Genomic DNA, 24,707 nt, shown 5'->3' on the forward strand with positions numbered 1-24,707 from the left:
TAAGGCAGGTAGGCGATTCCAACACTGTCTGAGTGGGCTCCTCAACTGACCACTCAGCAGGCAGGGGTCTAGACAGTGTCATCAGACGCAAGACAATGCCACTGCAGCTGTCCAGGTTCAGCCCTCACTGCTTAAAATGGTCTGATAACCATATAGAGAGGGAAAAAGATGGAGGGAAAAAGTGAGTGATTAGTTTTCAATGTTCAGCGGCTGGGTTGAGGTGTGAAGTGGAAAGTCCTGTCATTCACTATGAACATAAAACACAACAGGTGCAGGACCTGTCTCAGTCTGCCAAACGCTTTCTTTACTCCCCAGATACCTTTGTCACACAAAAGAGACAAACAGAGACTTCTTCAACATTGACTGAACTTAAAGCACTTAAACAAAAACCAGGAATGCAGCTTGTGCAGTACAAATAGAATATCTCATCTGAATACATTCACGTAGGTTTCCATACGCATTGTATGGACGGGAAATCGTCAGTGACTGAAGTTCATGTCCCTTGAGATGCCGGTTCAAGAAAAGAGCCGCAAGTCCAACCTTAGAGACCTGCAATTTGTGACAGCCCGGCAGCAACATGAATTAGAGTGCGCAATTCGATATGATTCACTATTAAGGAGCACTTAACAGTGTTTTGAAAAACATAATGGACATAAGCCTTTGAAAACACTATAATGTAGCAAATATATCAAAATAAAAATTCATATATATATATATATATGAAGCATTTAAAGCAGAGAAGTCACTTCACTGTGAATAATAACCTTCTGTAGTTGCCTTGTGTGAAAATGACATGAAGAGCTAAATTAAGGGAGTTCAGAGCTTATACTTCACCTGGGATCATGTTGATTATGATCATAGTTGTCATATTTCACAAAACTGTGGTCATATTATTCTCAAATGAAAAAAAACATGCTCACAGACGAGTTGTACATTTGTGTACAATCAATACCAATTTTTGAACAAAGTTAATCTGTCTTATTGTCCAACAGATCTTGTTCTTTTGATAATATCTATCAGAGCAGCGATGGCAGTTGTGCCTCATTCTGTAGATTCATGCCTCCTTCTTATCTTCCCTTCACATGCACAGAAATAAAAACACAGCGTGAGAAAGGGTCAAGTGACCACATTCTAGAGCTACTTCATATCAGACTCCTTCTATTACTGCTCCTTTAACTCAGTGCAAATGAAGGGAATAAGACGAGGAGATGAATGCTCTAACTGAAACATACAGTAGCTGGAACCTTCTCATCACTGTGTCTCCTCATGCTCCTCACTGATACACTGCTCCCAGGCGTGTTTCCCCTGGTCCTCCCTGTGGCCGTGAGGGGAGTGGAAGATCCTGCGTGGTAGGGGGATGGGCTGAGGCGGCAGCTCCTCCTCAGGGATGCAGCCCTCTCTCAGGTAGGGTTTAGGTGGCACGGCTGGAGGCTGAGACCTACGGTAAGGGATGTGGTGAGGGCCGTGAGCAGGACCATGATGGTGGGACAGTGGCCCGTGGGAGTGGCTGTCCAGCCCGGTGTGGGCATGAGCTTGAGCATGTGGGTGGGTGTGTGGGTGCGAAGCAGGGCTGCGGTAATGGAAGGGGCGGACAGGGTCCATGGAGTCAATTTCAGGTCCGCCGTAGTGGATGTGCAGATATGGAGAAGCCAGATACTCATCAGGAGGGGACCATAGGTGACTGGGAAGAGGCTCCAAGGCATCGTTCCTGATTGGACCAGGGTCTGGATACTGACCTCCAAAGTTACTGTCACTCATAGAGGAAACCCCGCTGCTGGCACTGCCTGACAGAGTGGAGTTACTGCCCCCCAAAGCTGACTGGGGACTGGTGGGGGAGCCAGGGATTGGGTGGAGAGGAGACTGGAGAGAGAAAGTAACAAAGAGACAGTGGGTGTACAGTGTTTGCACAACAACCTTCACATCCTGTCAAAAGTATCAGAAGTTCCTGTTGCAAATGAGTGAAGTTAAAGACCCAACAACTTCTTTATCATTCTGTCAGATTTCAAACACTGAGGCGCTTGATTATGACTGCAATAATTCCTTGACTACTGCAGTGAACAAAGCACTGTGTCTACACTCAGCTATCAGCAATGGTGAATGTTTGATACACTTTCTGTCAATAAAGACAATGTGTGGGAGTTTACAGTTTGGAAGACAGGAGCTTTTGTGAAGGCAAGGTGGCCATGATATAAACATTTCAGCTGTGTTACCTCAAATTGGGTTAACATTTTAGTATGACATTCACATTATCTACGTACGTATGTACATTTAAATGAAGAGAAATGAGAAGAGACAAAAGACGAGGAAAAAGCATGTAGAACATGTAGAGAAGCAAAACAACTAAACATGATCACAGCAAAGTCATCAAACAACACCTGAGTTCTACAGACCCAAAAGCAGATGACAAAACATGTTTCAGGAATGAACTTTTGAACTACTTTCTGTCTAATCAACAAATCTGCATAATATATCAGAGCTAAAAAAGCTGTTTGAGTTTAATGCAGTGTGATGTTTCTGTGATGTTTGTACCTTTCGAAGAGAACGGACAGGCAGGGCAGGGGGAGGGTCACTGTTTTGGTGGTGAAACGCATCACAGTGCATCAGGAAATGCCCTGCAAATACAAATTGATGCAAGTGAGGAAAAAGTCTAATGTAAATATAAATAACTTTTGAAAGCTCGTCTAATTTTCACAAGCTTAGTTCCTGCTGGCAGATTTTAGTGTGGTGAACTGAGCCCAGCAGCTACATCAGAAGCCAGATCAATCATTGAATTGACATTTGCTAGACTAAGTCAAAAGTGGAATACATTTGAAATGTACGTTTATGTTCTCAATACTACAAATGAACCATAACTGTGAGGTGAAAGGAGAAAGTACCTGGTGGAAAGGACCTGGGAGGGACAGGGGGCATGATCACTCCCCCAGAAGAAGCTGGCATGTAGGACACCTGCTCCCTGTTTTCTCCATCCAGGCTCCAGCTGCTGGGAGCACTGGGGTAGACTGGGTAGGGAATACAAAAACACATCAACACACACTGTGATACATTTCATGTACATGATACTATACACTTCAGCTTGTTACCTTTCTCCGGTAGATTCATGTGAGGCTCAGCACACGGCTTACAGGGGCTAACTTGCTGAAGTAAGGCACGCTGCATGTGGTTGCTCTAACAAAACAAATGTGCAAATCATTCGCTCATTAGCTTTTTTATAATGGCAGGCTCAAGAGAAAACACAGCTTCCACTTGTGCCCCACCTGTCCATTCTCTGCCATGTTGTAATACATGGAGTTATTGGCCCTCTCACGGTGAGATGGCAACAGTATCATCACTTCCCGGTTGTGTTTGGCCTTATCGGGCAAAGATGGAGAGCCTGGAGCGAGAAGAGACGTGAAAAAGTTACTTAGTGTAGGAGACAGAGATATCTTACTGTTGTACACAATAAGATATTTTACATCTTGTTACACTGAATATATGATGAAATATTAGTGAAATATCTTTAAAAGATCTTTTCTAATTCTCACTCGTGATTGGTAAACCACACAGGCAGAATAAACTGTACACTGATACAGAAATAATTATATGGGTCAGGATGCAGTCATAATGATTTTCACTTTCTTCAGTGTGCAGTTGTGTTACTTACCTCTGGCACTCGAGGGAGCAGAGTTGATAATCTGAGAAGAGTTGGAGCGGATTGAGCTCAGGCTGGAGGAGGACGGGCTCGGCTGCAAACCAGAACATATTAGAAATATAATGAAAGCTATTCAAGCATTTGTTTACTTTAGAAAAAGAGAAAGAAAATTCAAACAAACTTGTACTTTATATTTCAAACTAATAATAGCTTTATGTGCATCATTAAAGCTATTACAATTTGAATATTGATCATTGCTAAAGTAATACAATAATACAAGTACTGCACACCTAGTTTCCAATTTATTAGGTACCCCATAAGGTACACAGCTGTCCTGTAATAAATACAGTTCTGAAGGTTCTGATATTTAATGACAATGACTTTTGTTGAATTGTTTTAGAGAGATATTTGTTCTATTTTATACTTATTTGAGACTAGTTTTTGGTGCTGTGTGCAACAACAACTGATCATTATAACGCTACAATTATGAATCTAAGTTGTGATGTATTAGCGCTGCTGTATTAATGTTATGTTTTACATCCTGAAAAGACCAGATTTGCTGCACTTTATACCATGCAACACAAATTAATATGTGTGTTGTGTGTTTTTATTTCAAACCTTACCTGCATGTGTAATGCCTCTTCGGGGTGCTCCCCCATCAGGCCGTCAGTCATTATGACGAGGTTTCCTGCCTCACTGGAGGTGTGAGAGGACAAGGAGGAGGACGAGTGGCGGATTGAACCCTGCAGGTTTAGAGGGCTGCAGGACACACACAGAGTTGCAGACTAATTTATCTCCGCTCTGTTCATGAATGTGTTATTACATGTTTACCTGTAGAGGCTTTGCAGCTACTGTATATTTCAGTTTATATTTTTATTAGATTCAGGAGTGGGTCAAATCGCAATTTACATTAATATTATACTCTGCACTGACTGACTAGATTTGCATCCATAAATGTATTGGTTACAGTTTACACTCTTGCCACGTGGAGCTACTAGTGTGGGCCATCCACACTGATCACATTGCATCTCATGCAATGCATTCTGGGAGCCATTTCCATGCCAATCATGGGTAAAGATAGATACCCTATGTAGAACACTGTGTGAGTTTCCTCATGGTTCACCAAGTTAAATTACAGCTCAGCCTGTGTGTGTCTGTTTGACTGACCTGTGCCTGTGTATGAGACGCACACTCTCAGGGCTCATGTGGCTGTGGGAGGAGAGGATGCCTCTGGGAGAGTTGACCCCTGAGCACCCTGCAGGGCCAAATCGATCCACGCCGGGCACACCCTGCAGGGACCCAACCATATACTGCTCTGAATAATTACACTGCTCACACATGCACTGAAGCAAAAATAAAATACTAACAATGACCCAATATCCATGTACGTCTGCAAGAAAAAAAAATGATCATGGCTGAGACTGAAACCTGAACCATGTGTGGGACTCACATGGTGTAAACCTGTCCTCATCATGTGGAACTGGTCTACAAGCTTTTTGTGCAGGGGACGCATCTCTGGATGCACCAGCTTCTCGTGAACAGCCAGCCCCACTCCAAGAATGTGCACCTGTTATAAGAAATAGAACAAGCACTGAAAATACCATTTACTCCACTATCACGGGAGTCTGTTTGACTAGCTGGGTTCAGTACTGAATCTGACCTGTTCCTGCATCAGATCCTTCAGATGTGTGATCCTCTCTGCATCTTCTGGGTGACTGCTGATGTAGTCCTTATCAAAGAAGGCCTGGTATAGAAGATGGTGGGTGAAAAGATGGCTATCTCTTATAACACATATTAATTATTCATTATTTCTGTGGTCTTCTCCCTCTGCCCTACAACAGTACCTCCTGATATCTGGCAATGCCTCCATTCACAGCAGCATCTATGACGCCATTGAGGCACATGCTGAGTGGATTGATGTTGCCATGATGCTGCCTGTGTTGGTACTGGCTAATCAGAGTCCGCAGCTCCTGGGTCTTGTTCTCCACCACATAAATGGCATTCTCCAGAGGGCTCACCTCCACCTGGAATAAAACACATGTATGCATATTAGTCACATCTAACACACTCTCTATGAAGTTAATAAGGTAATTTCACATCTGTTGTAAGAAAGGAGGAATGTCTGAAATCCCTCAAGAGTATATGAAATATAAAATAATGAGTGAATTCTTGAGCTGCTCACCACTTCTCTCCTTTCCACCTCCGCCCAGCGGGAGATCCCAGGGAGGGGACGAGACAGGATCAGGGTTGTTCTCTCAATCCATAGACTCTGTTAAACATGCACCAGGAGAGAACAGGGGTAATACAGTTTATTACCAACCACATCTCTTAATATCACAAACTGTATTAGATTACCTGGCAGGAAAAAGAAATCGCTCAAAACAGTGTGTTTATTGTGGCTTTAGGGCAGTTTGGAAAAGAGTGACTAGAAACTCGTATAAAACAAAAAACTCAAAAGGCTAAATTTGAACTAAAACTTACAGCACTGGGCAAAGGTTTTAGGCACTAAAACTACACAGAGGATGCTTTTAACATAAATTACATAAAGAGTTTTTCATTTACATTATACAAAGTGCAGTAAAAGAAACCAAACCTAAATCTAATCAGTATTTGCAGCCCTCCCCTATACCCTTTTATTTATTAGCAGAAAAAAGCAAAGCATATTTTAGTATTTTCTGACTGTTTTTTTAGACTAAATGAAACAAACATAACAATATGGACAGATTAATGAATAATTTAAGAAAATAATCACAAGCTGCAGACCAGGAGAAGGCCTACCTGCATTTTATTTATATTTTCAATATAATGGTCTATGTTGTTATTAAGTGACTATTTATCTGTATTATTTAGTGTGAATCTACCAGGGTCTGCTTTTCCTTCATGCTAATGCCATTTCCTTACATTACATCATTTTGCAGTATTTCTGACTAATGCATTGGCAGTTCAGTCACAGAACAATCCAAGTTACAATTCCAGAAGCTGCTACACAAGCCATATTTGGTTGAATACCTAATGTTACAGTCACAGTTTTTAGTTATGAACACAACATTAAGCAACTTACTAAAGAAGCTTTAATATATCAAGAAATAACTAAGTCATGACAGCATATGGTATTTTACTATGTAATGCATGTATTACTTTGAGCACTGCTAATCATCACCATGATGTTTAGGTAATAACGTGGGATGATGACAAGACTAAAACACCCACATTGTCCAGATGAAGCAGGTTTAATGTGCATCCACAATCCCTGTTCTGTGTAAAAGTACTTTATAGTCCACAATGTATGTGAGTTAATATGAGACCTCAGCTGTCTTAAGGTAAACAAATCAAGCAGGTATCTTTGAACATTATATCATTTTAAATAATAATTTCTCAATTGAGGTTCCATGGCTGCCTGTCCCTGCTGTGGAGGAGGGATAGTCAGACAATCTGCCAACCTCTTATATCAGCTTCACAAAGAAAGTGGGCTGTGGATTTAGTCCTCTATCACTTATACTGAATTGGAAACAGATTCTTTCAGGTCTAGTAGAAGCTAAAAAGGAGAAGCTAGAGCAAAAATTCCAGAAAGCAAAACCAGGTTCAGTGTTCATACTTGACTTAAAAACTGAGCCTTCTTATTTAAGACTTCTTGAATCCAGGCTTTTAGAAACTTTAAACGCATTGTTGCCTGAAACCTGAATGTCCTCCCCTGTGGCCACCAGTGGATATTACACCTGAAAAGCCAGTGTTATTTAAAAAAAAAGTTACTGTATGTATCATCTGCAGATGGTTACACAATATTTCTTTGAGAAACACTGAACAGTGGACTAAGAGCCACACTGCTGGCTCACCGTACCCTGAACTCGTTCTCACGGTCCTTGGGCCCCTTGTGGAAAGGCCTGTCATAGTGGAAACGGCTGACATTGTTTATGCGGTAGAAGCTCTTGATCCTCTCAGGCACACGCTCCAGCTGAGGCACATCAGAGATATCTGACACTGGAGTCACCGCATAGATCTGCAAATCTAGGAAGCAAGTGTCAAGGAGGTGACAGAAAGATGAACAGAGAGAGAAGGAGCAGGACAATACTGGAGGGAAATGTTTATAGAAAGAGTCTGACTATGGAAATAAAAATTACATTTAGTATTCCTATTTGATCTATGACATACACAAATGTTGGTCTACTGGTCTACTGACAAAACAAGCAGTCTTTTTTCATCCTACAGTCCTAACTTAAAAGAAAAATAAAACATATGATTTTAAAATGAACTGCTGGTTTTATATGTAGTAAAAGTAATCGGATACACTGAGCATCACTCTGCAGGATGGTGTCGTCAGGTTGATTTGGATGCTGCATGGCAATGGCTTGTGGAAACTCCCCCAGCATCCTTTGCTGGAAGTCCTCGAGCCGTTCGTAGTCATATCCCCGACAGACAAACTCCTTGTTCTGCAAAGAAAGGAAGATAACAGCCGGATGTACATAAGAGTGAAAACCTGGCAGTTCATAGCTTCATAGATCATAGTGATGACTGTTTCAGTTTTCATTTAAAAATCTCAGTGGTTTTTATTTTCCTCCTCTCTGATTAGGTGACGTGTACTGCAGCAGAGCACAGAAAGAAAAAGCACTGCCACCGACTGACTGCCTATTTATCTTTGGACAATGAGATAAGACTGCACCCTGTGATCATAGTGCACTTTGGGATTCTAAGGTCTGGAGAGTTCTGCCAAAAATGATGGTGCTATTCTATAAAGAGATTTGAGTGTAATAAAAAGCAGTTTTGGTCTGACCTGGATGAAATGGGAAACCAGTGGTGTGAGGGCAGAATCAGTATTATGTGTGAAAATTCATTGGTGCTTGTCAGATTTTTTAATTACACAGAGATGGAGACTAGTATGTTATGGTAATCCAGGCTGGATTAGATAAATGCATGAATGAGATTTCCTGCATCTACTGAACTGCTTCTGTAACACTATCGATGGGTAGCACACATATAAAACTAAGGCGCTTTACCAGGAACGAAAATAGGACAGATGAAGATAAATAAATGGAAGATAAAGAGAATAAACAACAAACAGCAGCTTATACTACATATTTAATTTGTTCCAATATGGTGCTGTGGTTGACTAAGAGGGAAAGCAATGCTAAAAAAATATGTCTGAAGTTTTCCTCTAAAGGTGTTCAAATCACTGATGCTTCAACTTTTGATTGGGAGTGTGTTCTATTTGTTGCAGGCACCTAGTGAGAAAACTCACCTCATTGCACAGATTTACTTTGTGGGGCCTCTAGTATATTTTGGTAAGATGACCTTAGCATCCTTTCAGTTCTGCAACGTAAAACCTCAGTACAAATAATACAACTTTAAAATCTATCCAAGGTTTAACAAGACACCGATGAAGTGATAGGCGTATGGGCGTGGACCATTGCATTGTGAACCAGTTGGAGGTGGGTGATCAATGATTATTTTATTCCTATGTATAGGGTGTTACAATAATCTAATCAAGATATTATAATACATTCAAAATCAAAACAAATAAAAGAAATACATTACTTTTTGACAATAACCAAAGCCTGTGACAGCAAGCCATTACCACAGTATTAATCTGCTTATCAAAACTGAAATTATTATAAAATATAATCCAAGTTTCTATTTCTATATGATAATGACAACTGTGACAAAACATTTTGGTCTTATTATTCTTCTCCAAACAAAACAGGAACTGGTTAAATAAACCACAAAATGAACTAGGACAATGTACTGGACACTCGTCTCTTTTTTTTCTGTTTTACTGTTGAGCATTTAGTTTTATTTATGAAGTTTTACTTCAATTTTCCATCTTTTTGTCCTGCAACTGACATTTTCTCCTGCTGAAGCATGAAGGAGCATCATCAGGAGAAGCATGAAGGCTGTCTGCATCAGCAGAATCATAAGTGTGTCAGGACAGGCAGGATGAGACTAAATTTAGCCTTACCCTGAGGAAGAAAGGAAACTTCCTGCCATAGAAGCCCATTCGGAAGAACTCGGGTTCAATCCTCTGCTGCTCGATGATGTTGTCATAGTAGGCTGCCTCCATTTTCTGTCACACAAGGAGAAACATGCTAGAGAGTTAAGATAATGATAATTAATTACAAACATGAATGAATCAGAAGGGTGTGCACAGGCAATTACAACATTGTGCTTGACGCTCTATGCACTTCACATACCAGAGGATGACAATGACAACAGCCAGAAGTCTCAACCTCCAGTATCACAGAAGACATTTGTTTGCTCCTAACAGCAGAAAGAGGAAGCACTCAAGGCTTTACTTACCCGGATCCAGCTGAGGCTCTGATAATCATATAAAGTCTCATACTGGAAAGCCAGCTCTCTGCAGAGGGAGATTCCATATTCCCAGCACTGCAAAGTCACATGTACATGAGACCAACAGTGACTCACCAAGAAATCATTATTGCTTAATTTATCCTTTACAATCAAGAAAAACAATCAGATCAATTAAAGAGTTTGAAAAATGGTATTAAAGGGATATTTTCAATGGAGGAAGCATCTGATCTGAAGCATCGACTGGACTGTTACACATTCACTCACATACTGCAAGAATTAGAACTGAGACAGTTGGCAGAAATACATATTATCAAATATCCAAATTCAAATTCAAATTCAAATTTTTATTTGTCACATACACAGTCATACACAGTATGATATGCAGTGAAATGCTTGCACAACTGCCCATGACCTGAGTTGACGTACACATAAAGAAATAATAGCACAAGAATAAGCATCAGAAAGAAGAAGAAAAAATAAAAAATAACAATAACAAATGTGCCAAATATATAAAATAAATAAACAATGAATTTGCAAGTACAATTATAACTTTGCAAATATACAATAAGATAAGATAAAAATAAAATAAAAATAAAAATATACAGATTTGCAATGTGGATAAAAAACAATTTACAATGATGGGGGCAATGTCCAGTGCTTCCTAACCAGGAATAGAAAATATCTGAGCATTGAGCAAGTTTTAACACAGACTGAACATTACAATCAACAAGAGGAATTTCTTGCAGGACTGTTGTATTACAATGCAGTAGTCTTAGCTAGGTGTTCATACTAAAGTCCCAACTGAGTGGATACAGATATATATCATTTTCAAAGCGCAGTTTCTCTTCCCTCATTAATTCAGTGGGCTCACTAACCCCACCCCAACCTGAAAGCCGCTCTTTCATCTCTCTCACCCTCACATTTAGATATATGTTTATCTAGGATGAACTTTAACTGCAGTAGCAACAGGGGGATCCACATAATTAGAACAGCTACTTTTGCTTTTAAATAAAAACAAGCTATGACAAAGAGCTAATGAAGGAGGCCACTTTTATTTCGTTCTCAGCTGCTCCCACAGTCCAGAGGGCATTGTCCTCTGCAAAGCACAGAGCACTAGTCAACTAATTTCATTTGGTGGATGAATACCAGCCAGAAAGGAGTGGTTCGGGAAGCAAATCACATTTGAGCAGACATCTGACCCTTGCTGATTAGCATTGTGGTGTAGCACAAGGGCAACAAGGCAGTATTTATATCATGATATTCAATATTTGCCTTAGTACATAAAACACTTTCATGACATTGGATATAGGCCAAAGCGATAAAACGAATATGATTTTGATTTTATAATTCACAGTTCTGGTTATGTGTTCACACTGTAAAAATGATGTTGCTTCACCTGTAAAACCTGTATATTTACTGAGGTGTATCATTGACATACCTGTACTTAAGCATTTATGCTATTTTATACTTTTTTTATGCCAGTTTGTGGCTATGGTTATAATAATTTTAATAAACACTACAGGATTGTGTCTCTATCCCAGTGTTAATGAAGGCAAACTTTAATTCTGCTGGGAACAGCTGCATTGCAGATGAACACATTTTAAAAAGCCATAAAGCTTAATGTGATTTTAATTTATATAATTTACTTTCTGATGTGTCTTGTCCTGCCCAAACCTCTTGTGTCGTTCATGTATTGCTTTTTCACATCTGACTCTGTGATGTTCAGTTGCAGTGCAGTCAAAGGCTGCTATAGGTCAGAAATACTAGGGATTTTACATCCCCTTCAAATAAAAACCAGGAGTAAGATATACAGCTATAAAAAAATAGTTCACTTGCCTTCCCCTTGTTGAAATAGTGAAGAATTTTACGACTCAGGTTCTCCTTGCGTTGCCACTCGCTCTGACAGGGGTAGTGGAGGAAGTCCCTCAGGGGTCGGTCCTCCCACTGCAGCAGCTCCCAGTACAGCAGCAGGGTAAACGCTGCCTCTGTTGCAGATGGGAGTATAGGTCAAAGGTCATCAAAATGAAAGCATATCATTGTGATTATCTGTAACTTTTAAAGCTACAGATGTTGCACAGTCTGCACAGCCTGGCCTCAGTGATGCACTGATACCTTCCAGACATTTTGGGTGCAGTTTTTGTGAACAGATGGCGTGTGACACAAAGCGCAGTCAGTGGCACAAAGCACAAGCTGCCCTGAGCTCAGCAAGCTTGTTCTATTAGAGGCCAGAGGTGCAGAGAGCAATTATACCAACTACTCTCACTCCCTACTACAGTGTTTTTCAACTGTTTTGGAACAACGTTGAAAAAAATCTTGATCCTAAAAATGATGTAAACATTATTGAACAGTGATTAAATGAAATTAGTCATTGATTATGATTTCTGATCAAACAATCAACGAACAAAGCTTCTCAAATGTGAGCATTTTCTTTATGAGGTTGAGTTTAAATGTCTAAGTTGTGCAAAAACAAGTAATGTAACAGCATCATCTTGGGCTTTAAAAATTGCAATGGACAATTTTTAGATAAAACAAAAAATAAGATGATCAATAAATACTAAATATAGCCTTTCTGCAACCTTGAAATAAATTGCATCTCTCCAGCACCTAAAACCAAAGACAAATTATGCCACTTCGTAAGTTGAATTTACATCTTTAAGGCTGAAGTGTTTTTATGCAGACTGATTCATACAGTAGCCACATGTGCAATCCCAGCCAACTCAGAAACAGGTTTTAATTATTTTGCCAGCTGCCTGTTGACTGTTTTACATAAGTGATGGATAAGGTTAATTTTAATTAGTCATATTTGGCTGCATTTGAATGCACACAATAAAGCCAGCACTGTCAATAATGAGAGCAAAGCAAGAACACTTGAGCCATTTACACAAATATATATACGCTGACTCTTCCCCTGATTTCCTGTTTACATGACTGAGCATGGCATTACTAGACTTAATCAGATCTACCATGACAACCTGCCCAAATTAATGATTTTGTCTTTTCTAATATACGATGGACAATAATGATACAAATCTCAGAATTACAAGACACATAAAAAATGCTGTGTAAAGTCTAATGGCTTCACATCAAACTACCCACATCTACATAACATCTAACCTGTGTATTCTGATATATATATATATATATATATATATCTGTCATCTTCCTCCTCTGTGGCTGTGACAGTCTGCTGTGGTGGACTTTCACCAGTTTTCATAAGATGCCGCCCCCCTCTTTTGACTCCTGAGGGCTTATATCTATTATCCACAGAGAACTGTTTAATGAAAATGTATCTGGCCCGAAACAATCACCTTTAAAGGCCAAGCACAATCACACAAACTTTCAGATTCTCTCACTAATCAGACTAATCAAACCTCTACTCAGGCTGAAGATGGGCAGAGATATGCTGGGAAATAGCACTGTGATCCATGTAGTAATGGAAACATATGTTCTGCACTGGCAAATATTATCTCATAGTGCAACGAAAAGCAGGCAGGATAACATGGGTAGACTAGTAAACATAATATGTGGGAGCTAGCATGGCTACCCAGTTAAAAACACATTCTTAAAGGTTAAAAATGATACTGTATAAAACACTTTAGTGTCAGTACCCCTCAAACACTGTGCCATACCTGTGAAGTCCTCGGCTTGGAGATGCAGGTCACACAACTTATGGATGTAACGGATATACATGTCCTCCTTGTTCACTTCTGATTTGTAAAAGTTCTGGTATTGAATTAAAAAGAAAATGAATTTTCCATGTGCAGAGATATTCATAAATGTGTTTTACAATCCAGACTAAAACACTTTTAATGAATGTCTCACCATAAGATTGACAGAACCACCAATTTTCTTGTTCTCCATCTCATCTCCTTTCATACAATCCCTGAACGCAGACAGATATTTATTTTTCCTCAATGCATGACATAAACAAATAGCATTAAGATATGCAACTTAATCTCAGTATACCTATAATCCAATAAGCGCTCAACAAGTCGTGTGACTGATGTGACGAATGAGATCCCTGTCTCTCTCCAGGTCTCCTGCTCTATCTTTTCTAGCAGGCTGCACAGAAAATACAGTAAGACATTCTCACTAAAGATCAGGAGCTAAGAAGTTAGTATAGTAGATATGAATCAAAATATCTGTCAGCTTGGGCTGTGAAGGTATTACACCTCACCTTGGATAAGGACCGAACAGCTGGGTCCTGGGGTGTGATAGCAAAGCAACACAAAGAAGTATGTTAGAAGGAAGAACAGCATTATTCTGACAATCACTAGACACAGTTCTGATGCTTACAAAAGGCTGAAAAGCTCTCTGTGATTATCATCGCCTTTCCCATCCGACACCATGCTGTCCAGCTTATCCATCAGCTCTGCTTCCACCTAGACAGACGCACATGAACACATTCAGCTAAAAGATGTGGGTATGTTATGTGACAAAAAGATGTCCACTTCTATCACAACAACTGCCACAGAATACGATTTGTATTGCATAACAAAATAATGGCATAATGACCTGTTTAAAGTTGCCATTTTTCCTCTGTTCCCAATCCATCATGTCATGGAAAATCGGGATCATAATATTTCGAACCTCGGTCTGAGGGACCAGGGTGACCCCCAGGAAGGGTCCCATCATTCCCGGGATGAAGTGAGGTTTGTTGTCACCTGGATTGCAGAGATTCACAAAGAGAGGAGCCATTGTTTTTGCTGATTTGTTTAAAGTTCTAAATGCAGGTACTTCACTGATATATTTATGTGCTTGCTGTGTGTGTGTGTGTGTGTGTGTGTGTGTGTGTGTATGTATAGACACTGAGGATGATGACACACCTAATTTTTGCCACATGCTGAAGAGCTCAAATGCCATCACCACTCTCATATCTCCATACCTACAAAGAAACAGTAGATAGTTAAGTGTAAAAATACAACCCGGGTCAATAGAATGCACAAAATTAAAAGATGATATTTTCATACTTGTCAAAAACTTTCTTTCGTTTAGCAGGACCAAGTGCCTCTAGTTGCAGACTCGGCTGGTTGATGTACAGTACAGTGAGGCTGAAAAAGGAGTTCCACACCTGACACACAAAGGAACACAGTAAGTGAATGCTACTGTACATCAAACAATTAATGCTAGTATGACAATTTTAATCATAGAAAAAACATTAAGTTGTGGCTTAAGTTATGTTGTGGCTTTACGTTGTGGCCACTATTCAAATACACACCTTAAAATCAAAATCTGCCTCTGAGAAGTTCTTGTGCAGTGCAGGAGATAGGAACTGTGTTGTCACTACGATGATACTGCGGGAAGCAAACAGTATAGTGTCAGCTTTCAAAACGAGGCAGCTGCCAAATATAGATGAAAAAAGTTTGCAACACAAGTGTCACCTTCACAGCACAATTATCTGAAAAGGAGTCTGATCTAATGGCTGGCTGTATTCCCTTCACAGCACTGGGACAAAGACTGCATGTCACAAAAGCAAAAGCAGACTCACTGACTAGTCAGAAGCCTCATGACACTCCAGTCTCGGGGGAAAATAGTCAGTTTCATCAGATTGCGAAACACGCAGAAGATCTTCAACAGGAACTCCTGCAAAGGAATAAGGAGTTTTAATATGTAGAAAACTGCAGCAAAACACTGAAATCTTTGCCCAGAGGTTCCTCACCTTCAGCTCCTCCTTGCTGTGGAAGTTGTTGAGTAGATGGTGAAAGTGGATCTCTGTCATCTGTCGGAGCAGAGAGAGGAGGCAGGAAACATACTCCCCCTGCACAAGAAAAAATGACAGATATGAATATACATAATTGGAAAAGTTAATTAACTCAAAATATTAACAAATTCCAACTGTACTGATTGCATATCAAGAAGGCACACTGAGTGGAAACTTACCGTTATCTCAGCAGTGCACTGGGGACAGCGTTGTCCTCTGGATGTCTCCACAGAATGGGATTTGCTCATGATGGACAGGAGAGTCTGCAGCAGCACATCAAGAAGGCTCTCCACCATCATCTCCACCTCCTCCTGAACAGAAGACTCCTGAGACACAGAGCAAGTACGAAGAAGCATAGGAACAGCAAATCAACAAAAAAGATGCAAACATACTTCTGGGAATACTTCTATGTTTGTGAGAAGAAAGCTGCAGCTGCATTGTCATAACCAAATATAGAGAATAAGGATTTATTTTCAAAAGTGTTTTACCATCAAACAGGACTTTCAGTCATTTATGTTGAGTGTGCATGTGATGCAATGTACGGTACCATGGAGCTGGTCTTAATTATGGAAAAGATGCTGCCAAGGATGCCAGAACAGATGAGCAGCTCCCTCTGCTGGCGCAGATGTAGGTGGATGTGATGCAGAACCACTGGCAGCAAAATACTTCTTGACTCTGAGGGAAGAGCAAAAGAAACAAAGAGGAGGAGACAGATGCATTACTTGCTTACATTTATTTTTGGTTGTTGGTGCATCTTCAGAGAAATAAAACCCATTGTTAAAACATTCATGTTTGCCTCACCAGGGAAGAAGAAGAGGCGACTCTCAACTGTACGAGCAATGGACTGCAGTTTTACTACATCCATAGACTGGCCAATATCCACTGTGCTGGGCATACTCCCTAAGGTCCCCCTGACATATTCGGCTACCTCCTGAACAGTAAACATCTGCAGCAGCTCATCAAAGATATCTGGGAAACTGTTCAACAGTGCTGCCTGGGGGAAAAACAAAAACAGAGAACCATGTTGTAGTCTACATATGTAATGAATTCTTGTTTCAGAGAATCTATATGTAAAAAATCCTTTGAAGACACTTACCCAACACAAAATAGCCAGCTATTAAGATCTTAATACAGCAACACAATTTATCGCTTTATACAGACGTAATCTCTTATATATTCACTCTCAAATAATAGAAAACAGCCAAATCAAAAGCACTCACTGAAATTCAGCTATCTAAGAATACATCATCCTGTTTGAGCAGGCTGGTTGGCAAGCAGCCTTTGCTGCATCGTATTACCAACACAAGGGGGTGCTGCGACTTACTGAGATGGATGACAGCCCTGGAGCATGACCACAGAGAGGCATGCAGCTGATCACACCCCTAAACTGTCCAAGAACAAGCCAAGGATGGGGCAACAACAGGGGTGAGGGATTGACACATCAACCACAGAAAGCACAGAAAAACAAGTGCAACAAGTGAATGGAATGAAAAAGAAACAAGTTAAAAAAATTCAAATGAATCAAAGAAACATGAATGCAAATTAAAATGATAAACAGATGAAAAAAATAAAAAAAACATAACCAAAAATAAAATAAGACTACAGAGCAGGTGATGCAGGTCATCACAGCAATACACAGTTACACTGTTTGCCATGAGTGTGAACTATCTGACCTGCGTGAACACCAGGTTCTCTGAGCTGCGGCTGTCCAGGCTCAGGACGAAGCGGATCGACTGGAAGAGCTCCTGGATGCTCGCTCTGAACTGCTCCTCTTCCATCCCGCAGGTGGCTCTTGAGTACAGGATCCGAGACTGGACGATGAACTTGAACAGATACTCCAGAGCCTGATGGGGTTGTAGGAAGGGCACAGACATAGTCAATGAAGGTATAGGTGATATCATATTATCAGTTCCCTTAGAAAGAATAAGCACTGAGCACTTAATGGATTTGCGGTTGAAAATCAATACATAAAAGAAATGTTTCCAATTTTCAGGTCTCCTAACACACTATCTCTTCACCTGATCGCATCACAAAGGAAATTCAGACTGTCTGGCAATGCTGCACTCTGCACATGTCAGTTTCTACAGAGATTCTTGATAACTTCCTTTCATTATCTTTTCTATCAGCAGGGAATTCACTCCCCAGAGCCTCATGTAGCATCGCGTTGCTCTTTCTCAGCCCTTCTGTTTGACCATGTCCCCATGTCTTAATAATTAATCCCAGCAGAAGGAGCCAGGGCAAACTTGTTTTAGTCTGCCACTCTGAAACTGAACCAGAAAGGGAGTGCGTATGATACTTCACCCTCATAGCTTCCTGGATGTGATCCTGTCGGACAACCTCGGCTGAGCGGTCCATGTACCACTTAAGACATCGAATCAGCTCTCTACAGAAATGATGAGAATCAGTATCATATAATGTTGTAGGCATCTACATTCAAAATGTCTTCTTTTGCTTCCAAACAGTTTCACTTATAAGAACTGTGCAAATATTTCTTGTACTTGTAAGCCAAAGCTCCAGCAAAGTGGTTTTGGATGTAGGAGTCCATGACAGGTCTGAAGTGGTAGAAACGGCTGTCCCTGAGCAGGTTAATGATGAACACCTAAACAAACGTATGTATAAAGATGTTAATACCATCTCTGAAAACTACTAAAAACTATAATACATCATTTGACTTCGAAGTACAATCTGCCTCTTTAAACTTCCTACCAGTGACTGGAAAACCAGTGGTCCGTATTTATCAGTGTTGTCATCTAAAAGACAGAAGAGTGTATCCAGCACGTCTCGCAAGAACTGTTAGGAAAAAAGAAACAAGACTCAACAAATCCATCACGTTAAAGACCTTGCTGGTAACTAATATAGAAATAAAGGGTAGCCCATTCATCCAAAAACAAGTCTTTAATTCTGAAAAGAACATGTGCCATTTCTTTCTTAGGCTTCCTTTAAGAGAAGTACCTTCCCTGCCATGACAAGGCTGATGACACAGTTAAGGTACTGTACACAGATATTCCTCAAATGGTTATCATCATTAAATACATCATCTGAAGACACTGACCTTAACAATTTCCTCTCCACTGATCTGACGCAGTCGACCAAGGATGTCCAACACCCTGTCTGGATGTGCTTTCCAATTCAGAAGAGCCAGAAGGTCCACTGAAACGAGAGTAAACTCAAATGGAGTTAAACTGCATGGAATAGGAAGTGAAACTTGATAGAGAAGAGTATGTCTGATGTTAGGTTACCATTCTGTGTGAGTTTGGTGGAGCATAGTATAGTAGAGACCCAGAACGTCTCTTTAGGACTTCTCTGGAAGGGCAGGTTGGCTGGCAGGTTGGGGCAGCTGTTGAAGTCCTCTTTACAGCAGGGCAGGCTCAGGTACAGGCCCTGGTTGCTGAAGGTGGCATTCTCATCACACTAGAGTGTGGACATGACACAGAAAGACAGAAAATTCATTAAGATTTGGAGCCTTTTTATAGTTCAGAGAAAAAAACAGTATCTGAGCACAGAGACCAGGGTCTTCAGTCGGTGGTCTGATTACAACAGTGGGGTTCTCCCATGTTGGCGGCCACCAACCAATTAGTTGGGTGTTTATTCCATTAGCATACCATAGGCATATTACTCTGAGTAGTTTTATGACTTCACAGCAAGCTAATATTGGTTGCTCATGTTTTGTTAGTGCACTAACTTGCTTAGCCTGAGTATGGAAACACAACATGCTGCTAAAGTATGATCAATTGATCATTCTAAAAAAACTTACATAACATTACAGTTACATAAACTGGAGTGTGGAGATGCAATATGGCTCAATGTGCTTAAAGAAAAGGCACCTGGGTTGTTTTAGATTTTTGAAGTTTCCTCACAACTAAGGACAATATGCAGAAAATCATTACATGTTGTCAGAGACAGGTCACTGCTGAGAATATACAACAAAGACAGAAAGGATGGGATGCCTCACCGACACAGAAACACTGCACCACAGCCAGGTCAATTATTTAAGCCATCTTGTGATTTAAAAGCTGAGGATGCAAAGGTCAAAGCTAAAGGTTTTTGCCTCTGATCATTTCTATGCCCACCATCATGTAATAATTTATACATTTAAAAAGTATGAATATCTTTATAAAATTACTTAATTATAGGTCAGTCTTCTACATTTGAATGTCTGTGCTAAAATAGCACTTCTGGCAGGACTCTGAGTCTCTTGATTGTACTTTTTCAAATTCTCAGAAAGCTCAAGCCTTACATTTTCCTTTTTCAGTAAAAGAAAAAAAACATTTCAACCATGCTTTTGTAATGTTGGTTCAGTACTTCTTATAACCCTTCTCATTCTTTAATTGCAAATCTTAAAGTGTTACCTTTCAAAAGAGAGATGACTGCAATCAAAGTCTGAAAACTTTTCTTATTTCTGGTCTTCTGTCTAAAAATGGATGGTGTCTAGTGGGTTAAACCTGCCATACCTTGTACACATACAGCTCATGGTTCTCATCTGACAGTGTGGTCCCATCTTCTCTCATCAGAGGAGTGAAGGCAAAACCAAACAATTTTTTCTCCCCTTTGTCTTTAGCTGAAAAAAAGCACATTATAATACTATATTAATGCTGTCTGTCTCCACTGCACATCCATAGTCACACAGCCCTGAGCATGACTCAACCCATCCTAATGAACTCATGTACTGAGGGATGACTGCCACTGAGCTGCATTACTGACTCACTTGAGCAGTGTCTGAATTCAAAACGTAGGTGGGACCCTCTGAAACGGTCTATGGGAATGGGCAGCTTGACCATCTCACTCCAGCGAGGACTGTTGTTGTGGTACAGGACGAAAGAGCGATATTCACTGGTGTTGGGCTCTCCGCTGCCTAAACTGATGCAGTCCTGAAAAGAAAAGAAAGACAGCAGGTTGTTTTTAATGACCTACAAAATGAACGCATGGATTTATGGGAGGAAGCATGTACTCATCAACTCATATCATGGATGATATGATACTTAATAACTCGTGGACATGTGTGTCATACTTTGAGTGTGTCCCCGTCAGCATACAGCACATAGAGCGTGACTTCGATGTTCTTCTGGACGCTTTTGCCTCCCCTCTCAAACTCTCCCCGCTCCAGGGTCAGGTACAGGTCATTGCGTGTGTCACCTGAAAAAAATGACATAGAACAAGTAGTTAAAGGGATAACTCATGGAGAACTACAGCATAAAAAGCTGTGAAAAAAAAAGAAAGAAGCCAGTTCCAGCTCAAGAGAAAGCTGAAGAAAATGTAATAAATTGCCTGAAGTGATGTCAGTGGGACGTCAGGTTTTTGAAGACTAGCTAACCACAAATTAATATCAGATCCAACTGTTTACTGATAAGGTGCATTGTGGGTGGCAGGTTTTGATAATATAGAAGAATATGTGGAATTAAAATATATATATATCTGGTTCTGCTGCATTTATTTGATTTTAACTGTCCATTGTCAGTCCATTAAAGACGTCCGATGCTACCCACTCAAAGACAGAGACATCTGAGAAATCCCCAGACTACAGTAGCCAACTGGTCTCCCATCCGAGTGATGCTAATGATGAAGTTATATAACGTATATGTCAGCCCCTGCTCCATGGATGAACTGCAAGTGGTCACTATAAATTAAACTGCTGTACAGGCTAAGGTGTGCACCACACGTCATTGTTCTTGTCGGTGAGAAGTGAACCCAGTGAGTTGTAACACACTGTAACTCATGACTGCCTCTGCACCTTTAGTGAGGTCATGTTTAATGGAATAAATATCAATGGCAACAGTGGAGGAAGATATTGCAGTTATTTATAAAATCAGATTATAGTTATTTATATCCAAGTCATTTCCTTGGGGACAGATGAGTCACAAGTAGTGATATTGGGACGTATTTCAGGCTAACTGGAAAGCACAGGAGAGGAAAGCAGAAGAGACGAGAGATCGTACTTACTCAGTAGACAAAAAGCAGAGCAATGTTAGCTGATGAAATCTACTGAAATAAACACACACCTCTCCATTTCTCCCTCTTTGAGTTATCTTTGAAGAACTCAGCTATGACCTAAATGCCAATCTCACACAAATGGGATGTGGAAAAGTGAGAGCATCCAAAATATCAGTGGTGGAAGAAATACACAATTTACAGAAGTAAAAGCAACGGTGCAACCATTTAACAATACTTAAAATCGTACTTAAATAAATAAAAGTACTAAAGTAAAAATGCTCATCCTGCAGAAAAAATGTCCCTTTTTAAAGTATATGAGTTAAGAATTAGTGATATATATTAGATTCATAATACTGATGCATATTACCACCCACCCACCACCACCAGCTTATCCACTGGTTTTCATTTAAAAGAAGTTAACTAACCATGTGCTGGAGTAAGAAGCACAATATATATTTGTGTTGTCTTGAAGTATCAAATCATATGAAGTGGAAACACTCATGGCTCAAAACCTTCTATCGTCATCACAGCCCACTTTACTCTCTACTGCATCTTTCTCAAACTGTTGTTTTTAACCTCTATACTTCACGTTTTCTGACATCTTTCCTGCTCTGTCCTAATTCTCTTTCATCTGCATCTTCTGTAGCCTGATCTATGACCCTCCCTGCTTTTCAATCTTCTTAGCCATCTGGCCTTTGCTCTCCACCTCCTCTCTGGGCATCTCTGTCCCCATTACCACCCACTCTTCTTCGCCTCCTTACCTGGCAGAATGACATCTGGGAAACCCAGCTTGCGTGTGAGTGCCAGGGCCCTGTTGAACACGGCCTGATTCTCCCGTCTGATCTGCTCCAGCTCACCTCGCAGCAGCTGCAGGGAAATGATGAGGCCTGGGGGCAGGGTGTGGTGGGAATATGTGTGTGTGTAAATTGGGGGAAAGGTGAAATGAAGAGGTGTGATGTTGTGGGAGGAAAGCAGAATTGAATGAAAAAGTGTGAAGGGACAAAGAAGAAGAGAGACAGAAGAAAGGAGGGGAAGGGTGGTATTTAAGGGACATTAGTCAGAATGTGGGGGAGGAAAAGAAAAGAGAGTGGATGAAGAGATGTGATCATAGTCGCGGAGAACAGAGGGAGAGAGGAGGCATGGTGTTGTTCAATTATTAGAGAAATATGAGTAGCACACAAATCTAGTGACAACCTAGTGACAGATTTCTGTGAGGCCTGAGTCATAATTTAAACTGTGAGTTGCTCATAAAAACAGAAGCATCAGTGAACTGGGAAAGTCTGATTTTCAAATTTCCACACTACAACTCTACCAAAGACACAATGTGCCTTAAGTTACCTTTACAGAGAAGCTAACCCAATGACTGACCCGCTTTATCAGCCATAATGTGTTTTCAAGCAGGGGCTGACATATACGTTATATAACTTCATCATGACTATTATTATGAGTGACATTTACTGTAGGTAATGTAAAGTAAATTTAACTGGCAGAGATAATTATCAGGGCATAGTGTACTTTCTGGAATTTAAAATTTTAACCTAATTAGATGTTGATAAAGTCTAAGTTTGTAATCCAGTAAATTTAAAGAATAGCATATTAGCTTTCTGAGCAGATACTTACAATGAACTCATTAGTCAATTGGCAGAGAAATAATTGGCACTGTTTTCTGTTTCCAGCCTTTATTTCTAAAACAAGAGTTGGCAACCCAACCTGGGGGGCCACTGCTACTGTATTTCCGTCCTACCCACTACTGGAAGATGCCAATTCACTTTGCCTTTCCACACGTTGACGCTCATGTGAGATGTGACTAAACACACTTGATCCAGGTAATCAGTAGGAGCTATGACCTGTGCTTCTTTAACAGGAAGGACAGGAATATTTGGAAAACAAACAGGGCGGTGACCCTGGAGGACCATGGACTGCCCACCCTGTTCTTTACTAAAAGAATTAGCCGCAGGCTGGAGCATCATACCAAATATGAGAGTAGTGGCATTCCCAGCTAATAAATTAGCTCTAAAAGCTATATAGCACTGGTATTTATGTTTATTTATTTTTATATCACCCAACACTGGATACAGCAATCAATACTCTAATGACAAAGTATGTTTCTAAGCTCTGAAGAGGCACACTAGTGCTGAAATGTCCTCTTATGCAATAAAACTCTGCACTGCACAGTTGTCAAATTGCTCCTGTTTCTTTGCAAGTATTTTTGCTTGTTTGCTGTTTACAATGTCTAAATTCCCTTTCAGAGATGTTAAAAGATCATTTCACACATATTATCAAAAAATATGTTTTCTCACTTTTACCCTTGGGGTAAGTGGTTTCCCAGAATAATCCACAGAGCTCCCTGTGCACAGTTTTCTCTGGAGCTACTTCCTGACAAGGAATCAGCTTCTATAAAAAATGGCGATGGTGTTTTGTGGATTATCTGGGACAGTGTTTCTGGAACAATATTCTATCATTTAAACTATCTGTCATATAATCCACTGTGTATCCATCAGCCTGTCTGTGACCTGCTGGCAGTGTTGACTGCCTTTTTACTTTTTTCCTCTGAATTCTCACTAAGAGGAAACCAATACCAGGGAGACATGAAGCAGCAGATCTGCAGAGACAACATATTTACCATAGTTGGTGCTGGGAGCTGAGTACTTGGTGTTGGACTTGCGGATGATGTTCTCATGTATCTGGTACCACTCGTTCTCATTGTTACATCTGTTGAGAAAATATAGTTGGATAGGACCGTTAGTGGGTCCAGATGGAGAGATCAGGATTCTGTGCATGGGCACTACATGAACAGCATGTGTCCCTGAGCTGATTTTCTTCCTGAAGAAAAGGTAGCAGCAGGGGGAGGCGCTATCAAGCAGCACATTAGCCCAAATGCAGAGCACACTAAGCAAATCTGACAGCTAGCTCTCTACCAGCCTTTTTCATTACTCTGGGCCCGTAGGCCCCTGGGAAAGACACGGGGAAACGCACAGACTGGAGCATTATAGGAGCCGACAGTTTGGCGGGAGCTCAGCACTGAATCACTGCTTTCTTTTTGAAGGAAATAACTCTTCGTCTCAGCAGAGAAATCCGAGAGAAACGATGGCTTTCTATTCTAGAAATCTTTATTTCACACTGAGCTGTATACTAATCCTGAAAATACTC

General features: G+C 40.4%; 1 protein-coding gene across 1 annotated transcript in view; it reads right to left on the minus strand.

The window, feature by feature from the left end:
• Positions 1 to 1,251: 1,251 nt before the first annotated feature.
• Positions 1,252 to 24,707, minus strand: part of LOC113145631 (dedicator of cytokinesis protein 3-like) — a 45,830-nt gene continuing 22,374 nt past the window's right edge. Inside the window, exons 13-54 of the mRNA XM_026332586.1 lie at positions 24,181 to 24,269; positions 22,319 to 22,444; positions 20,638 to 20,762; positions 20,335 to 20,497; positions 20,081 to 20,187; positions 18,869 to 19,040; positions 18,682 to 18,779; positions 18,336 to 18,419; positions 18,128 to 18,228; positions 17,931 to 18,012; positions 17,303 to 17,473; positions 16,431 to 16,623; positions 16,177 to 16,304; positions 15,809 to 15,955; positions 15,588 to 15,686; positions 15,417 to 15,511; positions 15,147 to 15,222; positions 14,899 to 14,999; positions 14,755 to 14,813; positions 14,444 to 14,592; positions 14,225 to 14,310; positions 14,106 to 14,132; positions 13,895 to 13,990; positions 13,751 to 13,811; positions 13,558 to 13,651; positions 11,765 to 11,913; positions 9,917 to 10,003; positions 9,579 to 9,683; positions 7,914 to 8,055; positions 7,467 to 7,633; positions 5,811 to 5,897; positions 5,473 to 5,652; positions 5,289 to 5,372; positions 5,079 to 5,195; positions 4,796 to 4,938; positions 4,252 to 4,387; positions 3,641 to 3,722; positions 3,255 to 3,370; positions 3,081 to 3,165; positions 2,877 to 2,999; positions 2,530 to 2,612; positions 1,252 to 1,860 (exon numbers count right to left, since the gene is read on the minus strand). Coding sequence (XP_026188371.1) covers positions 1,252 to 1,860; positions 2,530 to 2,612; positions 2,877 to 2,999; positions 3,081 to 3,165; positions 3,255 to 3,370; positions 3,641 to 3,722; positions 4,252 to 4,387; positions 4,796 to 4,938; positions 5,079 to 5,195; positions 5,289 to 5,372; positions 5,473 to 5,652; positions 5,811 to 5,897; positions 7,467 to 7,633; positions 7,914 to 8,055; positions 9,579 to 9,683; positions 9,917 to 10,003; positions 11,765 to 11,913; positions 13,558 to 13,651; positions 13,751 to 13,811; positions 13,895 to 13,990; positions 14,106 to 14,132; positions 14,225 to 14,310; positions 14,444 to 14,592; positions 14,755 to 14,813; positions 14,899 to 14,999; positions 15,147 to 15,222; positions 15,417 to 15,511; positions 15,588 to 15,686; positions 15,809 to 15,955; positions 16,177 to 16,304; positions 16,431 to 16,623; positions 17,303 to 17,473; positions 17,931 to 18,012; positions 18,128 to 18,228; positions 18,336 to 18,419; positions 18,682 to 18,779; positions 18,869 to 19,040; positions 20,081 to 20,187; positions 20,335 to 20,497; positions 20,638 to 20,762; positions 22,319 to 22,444; positions 24,181 to 24,269 — 5,224 coding nt within the window. The remainder of the gene's footprint in view (positions 1,861 to 2,529; positions 2,613 to 2,876; positions 3,000 to 3,080; positions 3,166 to 3,254; positions 3,371 to 3,640; positions 3,723 to 4,251; positions 4,388 to 4,795; positions 4,939 to 5,078; positions 5,196 to 5,288; positions 5,373 to 5,472; positions 5,653 to 5,810; positions 5,898 to 7,466; positions 7,634 to 7,913; positions 8,056 to 9,578; positions 9,684 to 9,916; positions 10,004 to 11,764; positions 11,914 to 13,557; positions 13,652 to 13,750; positions 13,812 to 13,894; positions 13,991 to 14,105; positions 14,133 to 14,224; positions 14,311 to 14,443; positions 14,593 to 14,754; positions 14,814 to 14,898; positions 15,000 to 15,146; positions 15,223 to 15,416; positions 15,512 to 15,587; positions 15,687 to 15,808; positions 15,956 to 16,176; positions 16,305 to 16,430; positions 16,624 to 17,302; positions 17,474 to 17,930; positions 18,013 to 18,127; positions 18,229 to 18,335; positions 18,420 to 18,681; positions 18,780 to 18,868; positions 19,041 to 20,080; positions 20,188 to 20,334; positions 20,498 to 20,637; positions 20,763 to 22,318; positions 22,445 to 24,180; positions 24,270 to 24,707) is intronic.

This window comes from Mastacembelus armatus, chromosome 7 (genome assembly GCF_900324485.2).
Source record: "Mastacembelus armatus chromosome 7, fMasArm1.2, whole genome shotgun sequence".
Classification (NCBI taxonomy): domain Eukaryota; kingdom Metazoa; phylum Chordata; class Actinopteri; order Synbranchiformes; family Mastacembelidae; genus Mastacembelus; species Mastacembelus armatus.